This window comes from Electrophorus electricus, chromosome 26 (genome assembly GCF_013358815.1).
Source record: "Electrophorus electricus isolate fEleEle1 chromosome 26, fEleEle1.pri, whole genome shotgun sequence".
NCBI classification, from domain to species: Eukaryota; Metazoa; Chordata; class Actinopteri; order Gymnotiformes; family Gymnotidae; genus Electrophorus; species Electrophorus electricus.
This window is the reverse complement of record NC_049560.1, coordinates 8327552-8341672: the sequence shown is the minus strand read 5'-3', so window position 1 is coordinate 8341672 and position 14121 is coordinate 8327552. Positions and strand designations below refer to the sequence as shown.

Genomic DNA, 14121 nt, shown 5'->3' with positions numbered 1-14121 from the left:
ATAAAAAAGATTGTCTGGACTGGGCCTAAATTACATATAAACATTTACAAAATATTTATGAATGAAATAATTCAGTATTAGCATTTATAATAGTTTAATAAACTTGGATTTATTTATTTTTTTGCTTCTTTGTTTTTGCACTATTGTTCCCATTTAAGTACTAGTTTATATGATCTATTATCAATAACTCTTTTGAACGCAGGCGCAGGCAGTAGCCGCATTCCGACTCTCTTTTAATGCGAAATAATTCCTTCCGCCAAAGAAGTTAGTTCGTCAGTACGGATCGTATATTCTGCCGAAGGAAAGAAGTTAAATATTCATCAACTGAATGAACCTTTAAAAATATATACATATATTTATATATATATATATATATAGTGTAAAAAAAATATACAACCCATTTGTTATTAAAATCTCTGTACGTATGTAAGTGCCACAATATTGCGGTGGAGGAATACTGGAGTCCCGTGGCCCGGCTTCGCAGGGAGTCGTTGCGGGGACAGGCTACAGAAACTGTGCGTTTCCTCTTAATTTCGTTCACAAAAAACTTCAACAGTATATCAGGATGCCCGGAATGATGGAGAAGGGCTCGGAATATCTCGGGAAAGGTCGTTCAAACGGGACCAAAAGCCCCTCGAGTGCTCCGAATGGCCATTTTTCTGAGGACAGCGGCAGTGACGACGAGCACGGTAGTAGCCTCGAACACCCCGTCTGCGCTTTTGATCCTCCAACATTGCGCGTTGTTCGTTTGAATAAAACCCAGGCAATGGATGGATAATTGTTTTTTTCTCTTTCTTTCAGATGTCGGGATGCGTGTGGGGTCCGATTATCAAGCCAATATTCCCGACTACGATCCCGGTACGGTAGGCTGATTGTGTACGTCTATCTTGGGGCGAGTTTTCTTTACTTTTCAGCCCGGGTCATTGCATGTAGCTATCTCCAGCTAACATACGCTAATAAAACTCACTGCAGATCACGTACATTAATTAACATGCATGAACTAACGTTAACATAACGTGCCCTCCAGCCGCTTTACGAACCTGACCGACTGGGGTAGCCTCGGTCCTTTCACTCTCGCACGTACACGCTGAGTGAGCTGATGGATCTAATATGTACGCAGATGTAAATCGGTTCTTCTGCTTCTTCTTCTTCTTCTAAACAATCGAGTCATCTTAATCTCCAATTGAATGGTGTTTGCTATTTCAACATGCGAATTAATCTGATGGAAACCGCACATGAATGATTGGAAAGCTGTCTCGGTTAGCGTTAGCTAGCCCAAATAGCCCATATACCCTCCTGTGTCTGTAGTGGCAAGCTGTTGCGATTTCATGGCTTGTTATTCGATTACAGTGGCAGACCTGTCTGTGTCTAGTACACATGCGGTGTTCTGCACAGGCTTGATTGTGTTGTTAAATCGTGCAGGTTCCACCAAGTATGGTGACAAAGACAGTGGAGGTATGTTGGTGTGGTCTCCATATCATACGATTGTGGACACAAAGTGTAAGTACAAAGCTTTTCCTGTTTTCCCGTCAATTATTTACATCAATCTGTGTGGCATGTCATAAATGCTTGTTTTCTCCCCTCCCCAGTGGATGAGTACATTGCCATTGCAAAAGAAAAGCATGGATATAACGTTGAGCAGGTGGGTCCGGTTATACAGCTCTTAGATTAGCCAATTTGCAGAATGTTTAGTTGTGTGTGTGTGTGTGCGTGTGTGTGCTGCTCCAGACAGAGATTTGTGCGGTGACCTTTTGTATCTTTCCAGTGAAATGTAAGAGCAGTTCCTATAGCACGGTGATCTCCGTAAAGCCCTGCGTACTGCAAGATCTCAGGTATCCAGCCCTGATCCTGAGTCAGTGTGCATGACGCAACTCTCTGTGTCCGCCAGGCGCTTGGCATGCTGTTCTGGCACAGACACAACATTGAGAAGTCTTTGGCCGACCTGCCCAACTTCACCCCTTTCCCGGACGAGTGGACTGTGGAAGACAAAGTGCTGTTTGAGCAGGCGTTCAGCTTCCACGGGAAGAGCTTCCACAGAATCCAACAGATGGTGAGGCGTCGGCACGTTTTCCGAGATGACTCACTGATTCTGGCTTGAAGCTTTTCCGCGGTTTCTAGGACTGAAGCGTATCTGTGTTGGATCTACAGTGAGGCCTTCTTTGTGTGCTGTGCGTTAACAGGCTCTTATGTTAGAACACCCAAACCCATCCTGGCGGGTGCACTGACCCCAGGGTACAGGTCGAGTGCTGAGATTGGAGGAATTTAGGTGCACATTTTAGCACTGACCAGTTAGTGGTGCTTTTAGCAAGTTTGAGGAAACGCTTATCTGAATATACTATAGTAAACTAACTTGCTGTTTTTGTTTCAATTGTCACCAATTTTAGAGACCAAACTTGCGCATGGCTAATTCAGGCAGTTGTATTCGGCTAGTGAGTGACATCATTGTGGTGATGTTGTTATCTGATCAGGTAATCAGAAAAGGTTGATGGACAGACAGACGTGCAAATAGTAACACAGTGTAATTACAAAAGAGTGCTAATAGTAATCACAAGGTTGCTGGTTCAAGTCTCACCACGTTGCCCCTGAGTAAGACCCCTAACCCTCTATTACTCAAGTTGTTCTCAGTCAGAATTGTAAATTGCTTTGGATAAAAATGCCAAAATGCCAGTGTTGGAACATAATCTGATAAGTGTTGTGGATGATCAGTTAATCTGTAAGTGTATTGGACTCCACTTGTTAGACATTTTAAGTTGTTTTCTTCCTTATCCCATTGTTGTTACCTTTTGCGTGCTAGTGTAGTACCAACCAACACACAGAACAGAGGTACAGAATACTACCACTGAACGCTAGGATACTGCCAGGCCACCCAAACCTAGAACAACCGAGGGTAAAGGGCCTTGCTCAGGGACCCAGCAGTAGCAACCCGGCTGAGGCGGGGCTCAAACCAGCGACCTCCCGATCACAAGTTAAGCACCACAACCGCCAAGCCCGTGCTAGGGTAGTAGTGTGGTCTGTTTGTGCCGACGCCTCCTGAGAGTTGTGTACGCAGGGGATCGTGGATATTGTAGTTTCTTTGCAAGGTCTGCTTGGAATTAAACATTTTGAAATGTCTCACCTTGACACTAAATCCTGCTCCACACTAGGCCATTCCTGCTGTGTTTTCACAAAATTAATTACACGCTTGAATAATTTATTACAGTTGCCAGACAAATCCATATCAAGTCTTGTGAAGTACTACTACTCATGGAAAAAGACCCGGTCCAGGACGAGTCTGATGGACAGGCAGGCGAGAAAGCTGGCCACCCGCAGTACTCAGGATGAGAGGTGCAGGACGCGCTGCTGCCTCCTTACAGTGAAGAGCCATGAGTCCTTTATTTCTGCTTTTGATATGCTGATCTTTATTTTATCGTTGAAGTGATGAGGAAATGGAAGAAGCCAATCCCGTTGAAGCAAATGACAGTGATTACGATCCCACGAAAGAGACCAAGAAAGAGGTAACTTCAGTTCATAACGACAACTGACCTCCGACCCTCGGTTGGCCCGTTGCGTGCGTAATCTTCCCGTAGCAGTAACGGGTGTTTCGACGTTCGTTGGTGTTGATGGCGTGTCTGCGTGTTCAGCAGAGTCACGTGGAGCCGCAGCCGCCGAGCTCGAAGGTGGGCCTGGGCCGACGGGACCACCAGACCCTACAGCACCGACACCACTCCCAGCGCTCCAAGTGCCGGCCCCCTAAAGGCATGTACCTCACACAGGAGGACGTGGTGGCCGTGTCCTGCAGCTCCAGCGCAGCTAGCACTGTCCTGCGTCAGCTGGACCTGGAGCTGGTCTCCCTTAAAAGACAGGTGGGGGACGTTTACAGCGTATGTCGTTTTAATGGGATTTAATGGGTTAAAAAAAACAAAAAACAAACCCTGGTGTCCAATTTTCCGACACGGCGTGACTTCGATCTGGGTGTGTGATTGACAGCTAGCAGCCAGCATACGTTCTACTGTTGTTGTATTGACTGCAGAGCCAAAGGCTCATCGTACTGTGGTCAAAGGTGGCTCGTAGTTTGGGAAACGTAGCACAGAATGAGTTTGCTCTTGTTCCAGTATCAAGTAACTGAATATGATGTTGTTGTTGTTGTTGTTGTTGTTGTTATTGTGGTGTGTTAGGTCCAAAACGCTAAGCAGCTGAACAGCGCTCTTAAACAGAGGATAGAATCTGGCATTGAAGATTGCCGGCTGCCTGAGGTAAGTCACCACTGTCAGTTCGCATCTGCAACGTTCAGACTGAAAACCGTTTTTTGTTTTCATTGCAATATTTTATAATCTAGGATATAGTACAATTTCACCATAACTGATCAAAATGTGGCTGTGCACAGCATGTAGAGAATCAACAAGTAGCAAATGAAATAACTCATGAATAATTTTTTTTGTTTGTTTCGTAGTGGTTCAGAATGTCAGTTTCCTTCTTAAAAGACTAAAATGTTTTGCAATATAGTCTTTTAGTAGGTGTCGTCCAGGTGTTTTTTATAATTTAGCCATAAAATCTTACAATTAATTTGTAGTCCTTGTTTCCACAGCTATACTGTTTTCTATTTCCATTATTTCAGTGTAACCAAAAAGTTAACGCCCGCTGGACTACAGATGAGCAGCTTCTTGCTGTTCAAGGTATGTAAAGGGTTGTGGGTAAGGCCAGGGTTTGAGCTGCATTCACTTGTTAGTCAGATTTACTGTTCAGTGCATAACATCAGTTCTGTGTTCTTCTCACTCAGGTGTACGCAAGTATGGCAAAGACTTCCAGGCCATTGCGGATGTTATTGGTAATAAGACGGTGGGGCAGGTTAAAAACTTCTTTGTGAACTATCGGCGCCGCTTTAACCTGGAGGAGGTGCTTCAGGAGTGGGAGGCAGAGCAGGGAACCCGTGCCCCCAATGGGGACAGCGCCACCTCTGGTGAAGAAGGGAAAAACAACTCCAACACCCCTTCTGGAAAGAGCACAGATGAAGAGGAGGAAGAGGTAAATTGACGCACTCGTGGTCAGACACGCAATAATAATATTAATAATAATAATAATTAATAATAATAATAATAACAACACAATGCCCTCGTGTCTTGTAGGGTCAGGCCACCCCTGCCCCGGGCCCGTCCCCTGTAGCTGTATCGTCCTCGGGCATCGCAGCTCTGGGGGGCGGCACCTCCCTGAACCAGCCTCCGCCCCTGCTCCGCCCCTCTCTGCCTGCTACGCCGGCCCTGCACAGACAGCCTCCGCCCCTCCAGCAGCAGGCGCGCTTCCTGCAGCCTCGGCCGTCGCTCAACCAGCCGCCCCCTCTTATCCGGCCCTCCAATCCCCTCCCCCCGCGTCTGAACCCCCGCCCCGCCCCTGCCACGGGTGCCACGCCCAGTCCCGCCCTGGGCCAGCAGCCGCCCACGCTGGTGGGCATCCAGGCTGAAAACCCCGCCTCCTCTCTGCACTGAGCGCGTGCAGCGCTCTCTGCCGCGAAGGGAGTAGCTACTCGCAGGTGCTGTGGGCCGTTTTGTGGTATTTTTCTATCGATCAATGTTTTGTTAATGCTCGTCATTGGAGAACAGTGTTTTAATATGTATTTGTGAAGATTAGCCTATGACTGAGTTTTAAAGTTGTTTATATTTGGTTAGATGATTTTATTTATTGTAAAATACATGGTGTAACTGACTTGTTGATCTTCTGTTTTTAATCGTAACATTCTTATGACCTCATACGAGTAGTGAACGAGAATTTTGTTCTGCCAAATTGTCTCGCAGTCAGATATTCTTAACAACGGATTAATGGTGTCCTCAAATGAAAGGGATTATCCGATCCTTTCACCAGTGTGTGCTGGATCTCCACTACACTCAACCTCTTGTCGTGTACATAAGCATTATTTATTTTTATACCTGGTGCTAAGGACTACAGATTATCTCTCGCCATGAAAGTGCTCTTAAGATCTAAGAGAAAATTGTTTTATTACAAACTGGAAACTTGGTATTGAGGACCCTTGCCCCCCCCACCCCCACCCCCACCCACCCACCCACCCACCCACCCAAAAGAGTTTACATCGAAGCTGTTCGTTTCGGATTTAGCTGTTTTTAATTTGTTTGCCTGCATAGTTTTGTCTTGTTTGGGTGTAATTACGTCCATTAGGCATGACGGTGACTTTCAGTGAGCATGGCCTGTGTTTCGTGTGGGGAGACTGTGTTACCTAGGAACACTAAACGGCTCATTATCTTGTGCATTTTTGAAACGCCCATTTCCCAGCAAAAAAAAAATAAAAAAAAATAATCATCTATTGAAACCAGAGATTAAGGCTGTTGGTGTGTGCTTGTGTTCCATGCCATACTGTTTGGTACTCTTTATTACAAAAATAAATAATGATCATGAGCACACCGTAGCCTGTAGCATTAGAGTATGTACCTTTATGGAGAGGTGGAGCTGTGATTTATATGTTTTCGTGTACAGACTGGATGAGGAACCTGCAGTCATTGTCTGTGTTTTGCTGTAACACTTTCACTTTGTGTTTAAATTCTGTAAAGACATTGGCTTTGTACACTGCAGCCAAAACTGCATGATAGTGGTTCACGCTTCTTTCTTTCCCTGTATTGTCTTTTTACTCTGGTGTATTGTGAGTTTATATTTTCAGTTTTCAGTCCTGACGTTTTCCTGTACGAACCTTAAGGTTTACAAAATGTATGTCTCTGTGTAAAATGTGTCTCATCTCACATCTTCCTCTGTGAATGTCTAAATTATTTCTTGCACTTACTAAGTGATGTGGAAATCTACTCTTTTTTCTGATCTGATTTGAGTTTCTCTCTGTGGGGAGTGGCTGACATACTGTCTGTCCCTCAACGTTATAGGCATTAAAGCAGGAACAACCAGCACGCAGAGTCCGCGTGGTCATATTTTTGCAAAGTTTTTTTTTTTTTTTTTTTTTTTTTTTTTTTTTTTTTTTTTTTAACCCGTCGGCACGTGTCTGGCCGACAAGCCCAGCCTCACTCGAGCACGTGGAGCAGGTGCTCCGTTCAGCGCCTAGATTCGGAGGGGGGCCAGTGCGCGTGCATGAAGACCTGTCCAGGCCCGTGCACGTCCACATGAAATGCATCGCTGTGAGCTGCACAAATTAGAGGCGTTGAGAGCAATACATACTTCCAGTCTGATCGCGCAATCGCCTTGATTATCTTGCATGAATCGTGTAAACAGACCAGGTGCACGACTGACTCCGTTGCACGCGATCCTTTTTCCTCTGCACAGTGCATCAGGTCATGTATGACGGGAGTTTAAAACGCCACGCGCGCCACTTCCTGTCGCACGCGTTCGTCTGCGCGGAGTTCGACGGCCGTTGCGCCACGTCCGCCCGACGTCAGCGCGCGCGTTCGCGCTGTTGAGGAATTCTTCGGCTCGAGCTGTCAGCGGCCGGTCCCTTGGGGTCGTGCATGGAGACCTCGCGCTGAAACGACCAACCAAAACCAAAACCACCTCCGCAGACAGAACCACCAGCTCCGTCGAGCTCGAGGTACGTAACCTGCGCCGAGATTCGGAAAGCGCGCGACTCTTTCCAGGCATGCTGCGCAAAACGAAAGCAAACGTTTCACCGTTAAATAAAACGGACATACGGAGAGTTTTGTCACACGCGAGCCCCCCGCCCCCCGTTAATGCAGTCTTCGCCAGGAGCGCGCTGAAAACCCCGGAATGACGGACTCGGGCGCATGCTTCATATTCGAATAGTTATGGATCGGCTTGCGTGCGCTGGGGAATCCCCACGCGCTGTGCAGCAGAGGAACTGGTCGCGAGCTCGTCCGGTCAGATGCCTGGTTTCTCCCCTATTCTGCGTTGTAGAATAGAGTAGACGAAGAGCCGCTAAAAAGGTTTAAATGACCCATAGTGCTTCGTATTGACCTGTTCTGTTTGGTCCTACAATGCGAGCTCTTTCATATAGGCTCACTCAATTACTCTGCGTAGTAACTCATTTTTTAATGTCAAGAGCCTTAAACTATGGAGTGCTCTATGGGTGATCTGCTGTATGTGTAATGTTCTCTATGGGTGATCTGCTCTATGGGTGATCTGCTCTATGGGTAATGTGCTCCATGGGTAATGTGCTCCATGGGTAATGTGCTCTATGGGTAATGTGCTCTATGGGTAATGTGCTCTATGGGTAATGTGCTCTATCTGTAATGTTCTCTATGGGTGATCTGCTGTATGTGTGATCTGCTCTATGGCTGATCTGCTCTATGGGTGATCTGCTCTATGGGTAATGTGCTCTATGGGTAATGTGCTCTATGGGTAATGTGCTCCATGGGTAATGTGCTCTATGGGTGATCTGCTCTATGTGTGATCTGCTCTATGTGTAATGTTCTCTATGGGTGATCTGCTGTATGTGTGATCTGCTCTATGTGTAATGTTCTCTATGGGTGATCTGCTGTATGTGTGATCTGCTCTATGGCTGATCTGCTCTATGGCTGATCTGCTCTATTTTGTAATGTGCTTTGTGCCCACCTCTCCAGTTCGGCTGTGTCTGAGTGGCATGGCAGCAGAAGAAAACGACTGTCCGGAACTCCCGTTGTCCCAGCAGCGTTGTGACCCTGTGAAGTGCTGGGAACTGGAGTGTGTCCTGACCGGCCGCTTCCTGAACTTCGTTGCTGAGCTGAAGGAGCAGTTTGTGTGTCCAGCATGCAGCGGTGTGGTCCTCAACCCCCACCAGACTGGTTGTGGTCACATCTTCTGTGCCCAGTGCACCCGAATGTTCATGTAAGAGCAAAAAATAAAATCAACAATGCTTAAATACATCAAACATATTTAGTATTCTACCAGTTTTAAGTACTTCAAATATGTAATACTCCATCTAGTGTATTTTGTGTGGGAGCATATATCATTAAATTCATTTGAATAAAGGTTTTCATGTATTTATTTATTTATTTATTTATTTTTAGTGAAAGCGGTGACACTTCAAAATGCCCCTTGGATGGCATTTTAATCAAGTCAGAGGAGGCAAGTGAAAAGCAAACCCTGTTACACACATCACAGCTCTGACTTGCTTATATAGGACGAATGCAAAATCTGAAATGTTTTGTTGCTTTCAGGTTTTTCAAGACAACTGCTGTAAACGAGAACTAATAAATCTAGAAGTCTACTGCATCAACTCTCCAGCTTGTAAACAAACCGTGACTCTGTGTAACTTGCAAGTAAGGCTCAAACGCTCACAGCACTGAACATGGGCTCAGAAACTTTACTGTACAGGGTTGAGCATGGACTTATCAAACCAAATCCAAAATAACAAACGCACATCTCTCTTGTCTGCGTACATGTTTGTGTGTGTGTCTCAGGTCCACCTGAAGACTTGCCAATATGAACTCCTGCAGTGTTCCAACCCAGGCTGCACTGACATTCTGTTACGCAAAAACTTGACGGATCATCAAAGAAACCTCTGCCCCTTCCGCACAGAGTTGTGTCGCTCCTGTCAGAAGCCGTATCCCATAAGCCAGCTAGTTGTAAGGAGCCTTTTTGTGTTTTAACATCATTAGTGAGATTTAGCTCAAATAGAAATTAACCAACACTGTGTAATGAACCTTTACAGGACCATGAAAAGACTTCATGCCCAGAGGCTGAAATGCACTGCCCAAATAATTGCCCTCAGATGGTAAAAAGACATAAGGCAAGACATGTTTAACCACACTCTCACCAATCCTAACTTCAGTTTAAATATAATAAATTTTAAGGAAAAAAGGTTATGTTCTGTATTAGTGTGTCCTTGGCAGCTACGGTCACCTTTGCCCAACGAGTAAATCTGGTCTAACTAGTGCTGCTAAACTGGTCTTTCCGTTTCTCTTCTGTAGCTTAAAGACCATGCAGATGAGTGTCCAGAGGTGGAGGTAGACTGCATTTACAAGAAATATGGTTGTACAGTCAGAGTAAGTGCACCTGCATAATCTAGTTACAGTAACCAAATTTTCAAAGATGCTATTTTACAATATACTAAAATATAGACTGTAGAACTTGCAGTACCATGGAGAAAGCATGTATGAGCTGCCCTGGACAGTGTGTGTTAGCCATATTCTAGTCTTTCCTGAGGAGACTGGGTGCAGTCTACTCTCCAACCATTTATATAAGCACAGATGCACTTATTGAGAGCAGTTTACCAGTATTATTTACTGGTACTAGGATTATCCCTTCATTAGGATTGACCCTTTACTAGGATTATCCTTTCACATTTACAGCGGTGGGGCTTGAACCGGCAACCTTCTGATTACTAGTCGAGTACCTTCACCACTGGGTCACCAGGATTAACCATTCACTTGGTTGTCTGTCTTTTCTCTTGATTAGGATATAAGAGCCAAAGTGAAGGTGCACGAGCACACTGACTTCAGCACCCATGTGCTCCTTGTGCTGGAGAACAACAGCAAACTAGCTCAGCAGGTATGAAAGTGTGGAGTTCTGTTAAATAAAAAAACAACAACAACAACTCATGGAGGTAAATTCTAAAAATTAGATATTGGAAATTAAAATGAGAAAATTAGTTAATTTGATCAAAATTAGACCATTTATGCAGTTCCTTTTGGAACACCGCTACGTAACCTTGGAACCTGAACTTTAGCATCCAACCTTTGGATTATTCTTGTAGATAACCATGTTAGCTCCGACCAGAGATACGCTATTGCTATGCAAAAGTATATACTCTTAAAATATAAGAATACAGAATTGTGAAATATTGTTTAAAATTATGTAATTCCCAATAAATAGCTAGAAACATCTCTAATACTCAGCAGAAGTACATTAGCTTATGTAACAAAGTTATTTGTTTAGTTTCATGCTGACAGAGTGAATACTAAGTTATTGAACTTTACAGTATTTTGTCATTTCCCCTTAAATAAACAAATTTAAGACCTGCTCTTAGCATAATAACGGGTGGAGAAGAAGGTAATCTGAAACATGCCCATATCAGCTAAAGCAGCTAAGGTGTCCACTAAAACGCATAGTGAGCGAGGGCTCGCCGTGAGTCAGCCGTTCTGTCGGTGCCGTCTGCCCGTTGCAGGTGGAGCAGCTGCAGCAGGAAGTGGCCGTCCAACAGGTGGAGACGGAGGAGAGGTGTCTACAGGTTAGCAGCCTCGACAAGAAGGTCTCCTTGGGTGATAGCACACTTTCCGCAATACAGGTAAGAGCTACGTGCAGAAAATACCATCTTTACGCATGTTGCATTTCTGTTAATAAATGCAAGTGTTTTGCCTTTACATGTAGCAGACACTCTTTAGTGCATAATTGTGTACAGGGTTGGGTGTACAAATAGCCTGCATATAATGGTGTTACGTTGTCAATGTCTGAATCTAGAGAACAGGTCACATGACTTGTCACACTGCAACAGCCTGACCGCTGGATGAAGCTGCATTTCTTTAAAAGTGTGAAAGATCACCACACCATCGTACCCGGTGCCTTCTAACTCCTTTATTTCTTTTCCCTTTGCGACAGCCGTGAGTTTGTGAGATCTTTCTGGTGCAATTCACACCTTTCTTTGCTTTCATGGTCTACTGAAGGGTGTTTTCAGTTGGTATATTCAAACAAAGCGCCACGGGTTTGGTCTGAATTGACTCGATGCCAAATTATGCTATACCCTCTGGGGTGTTTAAACTGGTGGAGTTTACCAGATTGAGATGTTGGCACAAACACTCTGGTTAAGTAATGTAATCAGACTACATTTATATAGTAATCCTTTGGATTTACTGATACATTTGAGTAGGTCATCTGTAATAAATAATCTGTAACGGAATACATTTTTAAAGTAGGCCACCCAATGCAAGTTTTCTACTGAGAAATGTATCCTTGACAAATAGGTAAGTGTGTAAAAATAACCTTTAACTGAAATATTCCAGAAACAAGAGCCAGTATTGAAACCTAGACTGAGATACAATATGATGCAGTAAAAGACCATTCGTGTGCAATTTTGGTGCCAATCACTTTTTAAAACTGAGAACGACATGGATGAAGTATGGTAGTTGTGTGGTGGTGTGTGGTAGTGATGTGGTGGTGTATGTTAGTGGGATGGTGGTGTATGGTAGTTGTGTGGTAGTGGGTGCTGCAATTATCAGCCACAGAAGTGTTTGGGGGTTTTTTTATTTAAAAAATAGTGATCTACAAAAACTAAAAGCGAAGCCAACACATAAAATATATTATAAACTAAGTAACTGCTTGAGTGGCATAGTATAGTATTAAAACTAAAGTAAAATATACTAAACAGATGAACTAACCTAAATATTACATATCAAAGTTTCATCATGTGTGTGAAGTTTTTACTCGGCTAATAACGCAACCATGAAGCCTTGACGTCGTAACTTGAATGAAATCAGGGGACAGAGTTTTAGGCTGTTCAGGCCTGTTTGTGTTGCAGAGGTCAGTGGAGGAGCAGAGGGAGCATGTCTCCAGTGTGAAACAAGACCTGCAGGACCTTCGAGGCGTTCTGGAGGCGGGGCTGGCCAAAGAGGACCTGGCAGTGCTTCGAGATTCACTGGATTCCCTTAGACAGCAGGTGGCAATGACAGAAAGCCTCAGAGATCACCTGGGTGAGGAAGAACATGCATACAAAACATACAAACCCACACATACAAAACATAGAAACTTATAAAACATACATACAACACGCAAAACTATACAAACATACCAAACATGTCCTTGAGCAACATACCGCACAGTTTAGAATATGCTTTCCACAGTTGCACTGGAACGAGGTAGGCGTCTCAAAGCCCATTTATTCTTCTAGGATATTAGAATATTAGAATATTGCATGAAAATTGTATTAAAAAGCTGAAACTAAATGAAAATGACAATCGTATGTATGAAGTTTGGATCTGTGGGGTTGTGTTCACTTACATTAGTGTTGGTTTATGTTGGATCTCATGACCTGCTACCTGGCCGGCTGGTGCCGCCACCCTGCAGGCGTGTTGGGACAGACGTGTCAGCGTCATGCTCGTCTGCTCGACATCCACGTGGAGCAGCTGCAGTGCACCGAGCGTCGCTTTCGCCAGCTGGAGTCCGCCTCGTACGACGGCAAGCTCATCTGGAAAGTGCACGACTACCACCGCAAGAAGGAAGCGGGTGCACCCCTCAACTCCCCGCCGTTCTACACCAGCCGCAGTGGCTATAAGCTCAGCGTGAGGGTGTACCCAGGCGGGGAAGGTACAGGGATGGGTACACACTTGTCCCTCTACGTCACGGTGATGAGGGGAGATTTCGACTCGCTGCTGCCTTGGCCCTTCCGCCAGAACGTCACGCTGACCGTGCTGGACCAGAGCGGGTGCCGGAACCACATCGACCAAAGCTTCACCCCCGACACGGCCAACGAGAGGTTCCGGAGGCCCACGTCCGACGCCAGCACGGCTTTAGGGTTTCCTCGCTTCGTCTCCCACCGCGACTTGGAAGCTCCACGGAACGCAGTCTATGTCAGAGATGAGACACTGTTTATTAAGGTGAAGGTGGACACGACAGGACTGGAGGAACTGTAGAACGTTCCAGGCAGCATGGATGATGGTGTCCGGTAATGACCAACATGCAAAATAAATTATTTTTATACATAACAGCAAGCGAATAATTTGGTGATGCCTCATGAATAAACCTTATGCAGCATGGCACTGTAGGTATTTTTAATTAAAGATTTTTTTTTCTATTTTTATATATGAGGAAAGATGTTAAAAATGACATTGTGTTTTGTTGTGTAAAGCTGTTCCTAGCAGTAATACTGTTGCAGTGTTGTAGATCTTAAAGTGTGTAAGGCTGTCCGAGTAGTAATAATGTTGTAGTGTCAAACATTCTGTTACACATGTATGAATTTTATAACATATATTGAGCAACAAGAGTTGAGCAACAAGAAAACAGAAAAATGGTAACCTACAACTTCTAAATATAATTTGCACTTGCCCTTTTCTCCAAAGTGATTCGAGATTGTTCCAGCAAGAAGTTTAACAAAGCAAATTATGTTTCCCCTTCCACAACTGTGCTAACTGCACATCCCTCCAACACAGAAATAAAATATGACAAAGCTGTCAAAAATAGACTCATTATTACAGTGTGGCAACACAACACCAGTGTGAACACTGCCAAGCTTTGTGCAAGTGAGGTGGGGCATGGGGCCAGAGGGCAAAACCC

The 14121-nt window shown here is 44.6% G+C and overlaps 2 protein-coding genes across 3 annotated transcripts; both read left to right on the top strand.

Annotated features, from left to right (window-relative positions):
• The first annotated feature begins 468 nt into the window (after nucleotides 1–468).
• rcor3 (REST corepressor 3) lies at nucleotides 469–5911 on the top strand. Of its 2 annotated transcripts, none has more exons than XM_026997202.2 (12): nucleotides 469–689; nucleotides 802–858; nucleotides 1423–1500; nucleotides 1590–1642; nucleotides 1889–2050; nucleotides 3200–3324; nucleotides 3416–3494; nucleotides 3624–3842; nucleotides 4155–4232; nucleotides 4595–4652; nucleotides 4757–5001; nucleotides 5103–5911. In XM_026997202.2, exons 1-12 carry the CDS (start codon nucleotides 566–568, stop codon nucleotides 5457–5459), a joined length of 1635 nt encoding a protein of 544 aa, XP_026853003.2. In that variant the 5' UTR covers nucleotides 469–565; the 3' UTR covers nucleotides 5460–5911. The 2 variants fall into 2 exon arrangements, with proteins under 2 accessions (XP_026853003.2, XP_026852995.2); XM_026997194.2 differs by having other exon boundaries at nucleotides 3621–3842.
• Nucleotides 5912–7019: 1108 nt separating this feature from the next.
• On the top strand, nucleotides 7020–14025 carry traf5 (Tnf receptor-associated factor 5). Its single transcript, XM_026997210.2, has 11 exons — nucleotides 7020–7510; nucleotides 8499–8742; nucleotides 8925–8982; nucleotides 9075–9176; nucleotides 9318–9482; nucleotides 9569–9646; nucleotides 9828–9902; nucleotides 10315–10407; nucleotides 11024–11143; nucleotides 12371–12542; nucleotides 12916–14025. The coding sequence occupies exons 2-11, from the start codon at nucleotides 8519–8521 to the stop codon at nucleotides 13479–13481; spliced, it is 1653 nt and encodes a 550-aa protein (XP_026853011.2). The 5' UTR covers nucleotides 7020–7510; nucleotides 8499–8518; the 3' UTR covers nucleotides 13482–14025.
• The last annotated feature ends 96 nt before the right edge of the window (nucleotides 14026–14121 follow it).

Excerpts from the sequence above, each read along its gene's own strand:
- rcor3 (XM_026997194.2), top strand. The coding sequence starts at position 566 with ATGCCCGGAATGATGGAGAAGGGCTCGGAATATCTCGGGAAAGGTCGT. Across the intron at positions 1,501-1,589 it reads TACGATTGTGGACACAAAGT|TGGATGAGTACATTGCCATT; the intron begins GTAAGTACAAAG and ends TCCCCTCCCCAG. Across the intron at positions 3,495-3,620 it reads CGAAAGAGACCAAGAAAGAG|CAGAGTCACGTGGAGCCGCA; the intron begins GTAACTTCAGTT and ends CTGCGTGTTCAG.
- traf5 (XM_026997210.2), top strand. The coding sequence starts at position 8,519 with ATGGCAGCAGAAGAAAACGACTGTCCGGAACTCCCGTTGTCCCAGCAG. Across the intron at positions 8,983-9,074 it reads TTTTAATCAAGTCAGAGGAG|GTTTTTCAAGACAACTGCTG; the intron begins GCAAGTGAAAAG and ends TGTTGCTTTCAG. Across the intron at positions 9,647-9,827 it reads AGATGGTAAAAAGACATAAG|CTTAAAGACCATGCAGATGA; the intron begins GCAAGACATGTT and ends TCTCTTCTGTAG.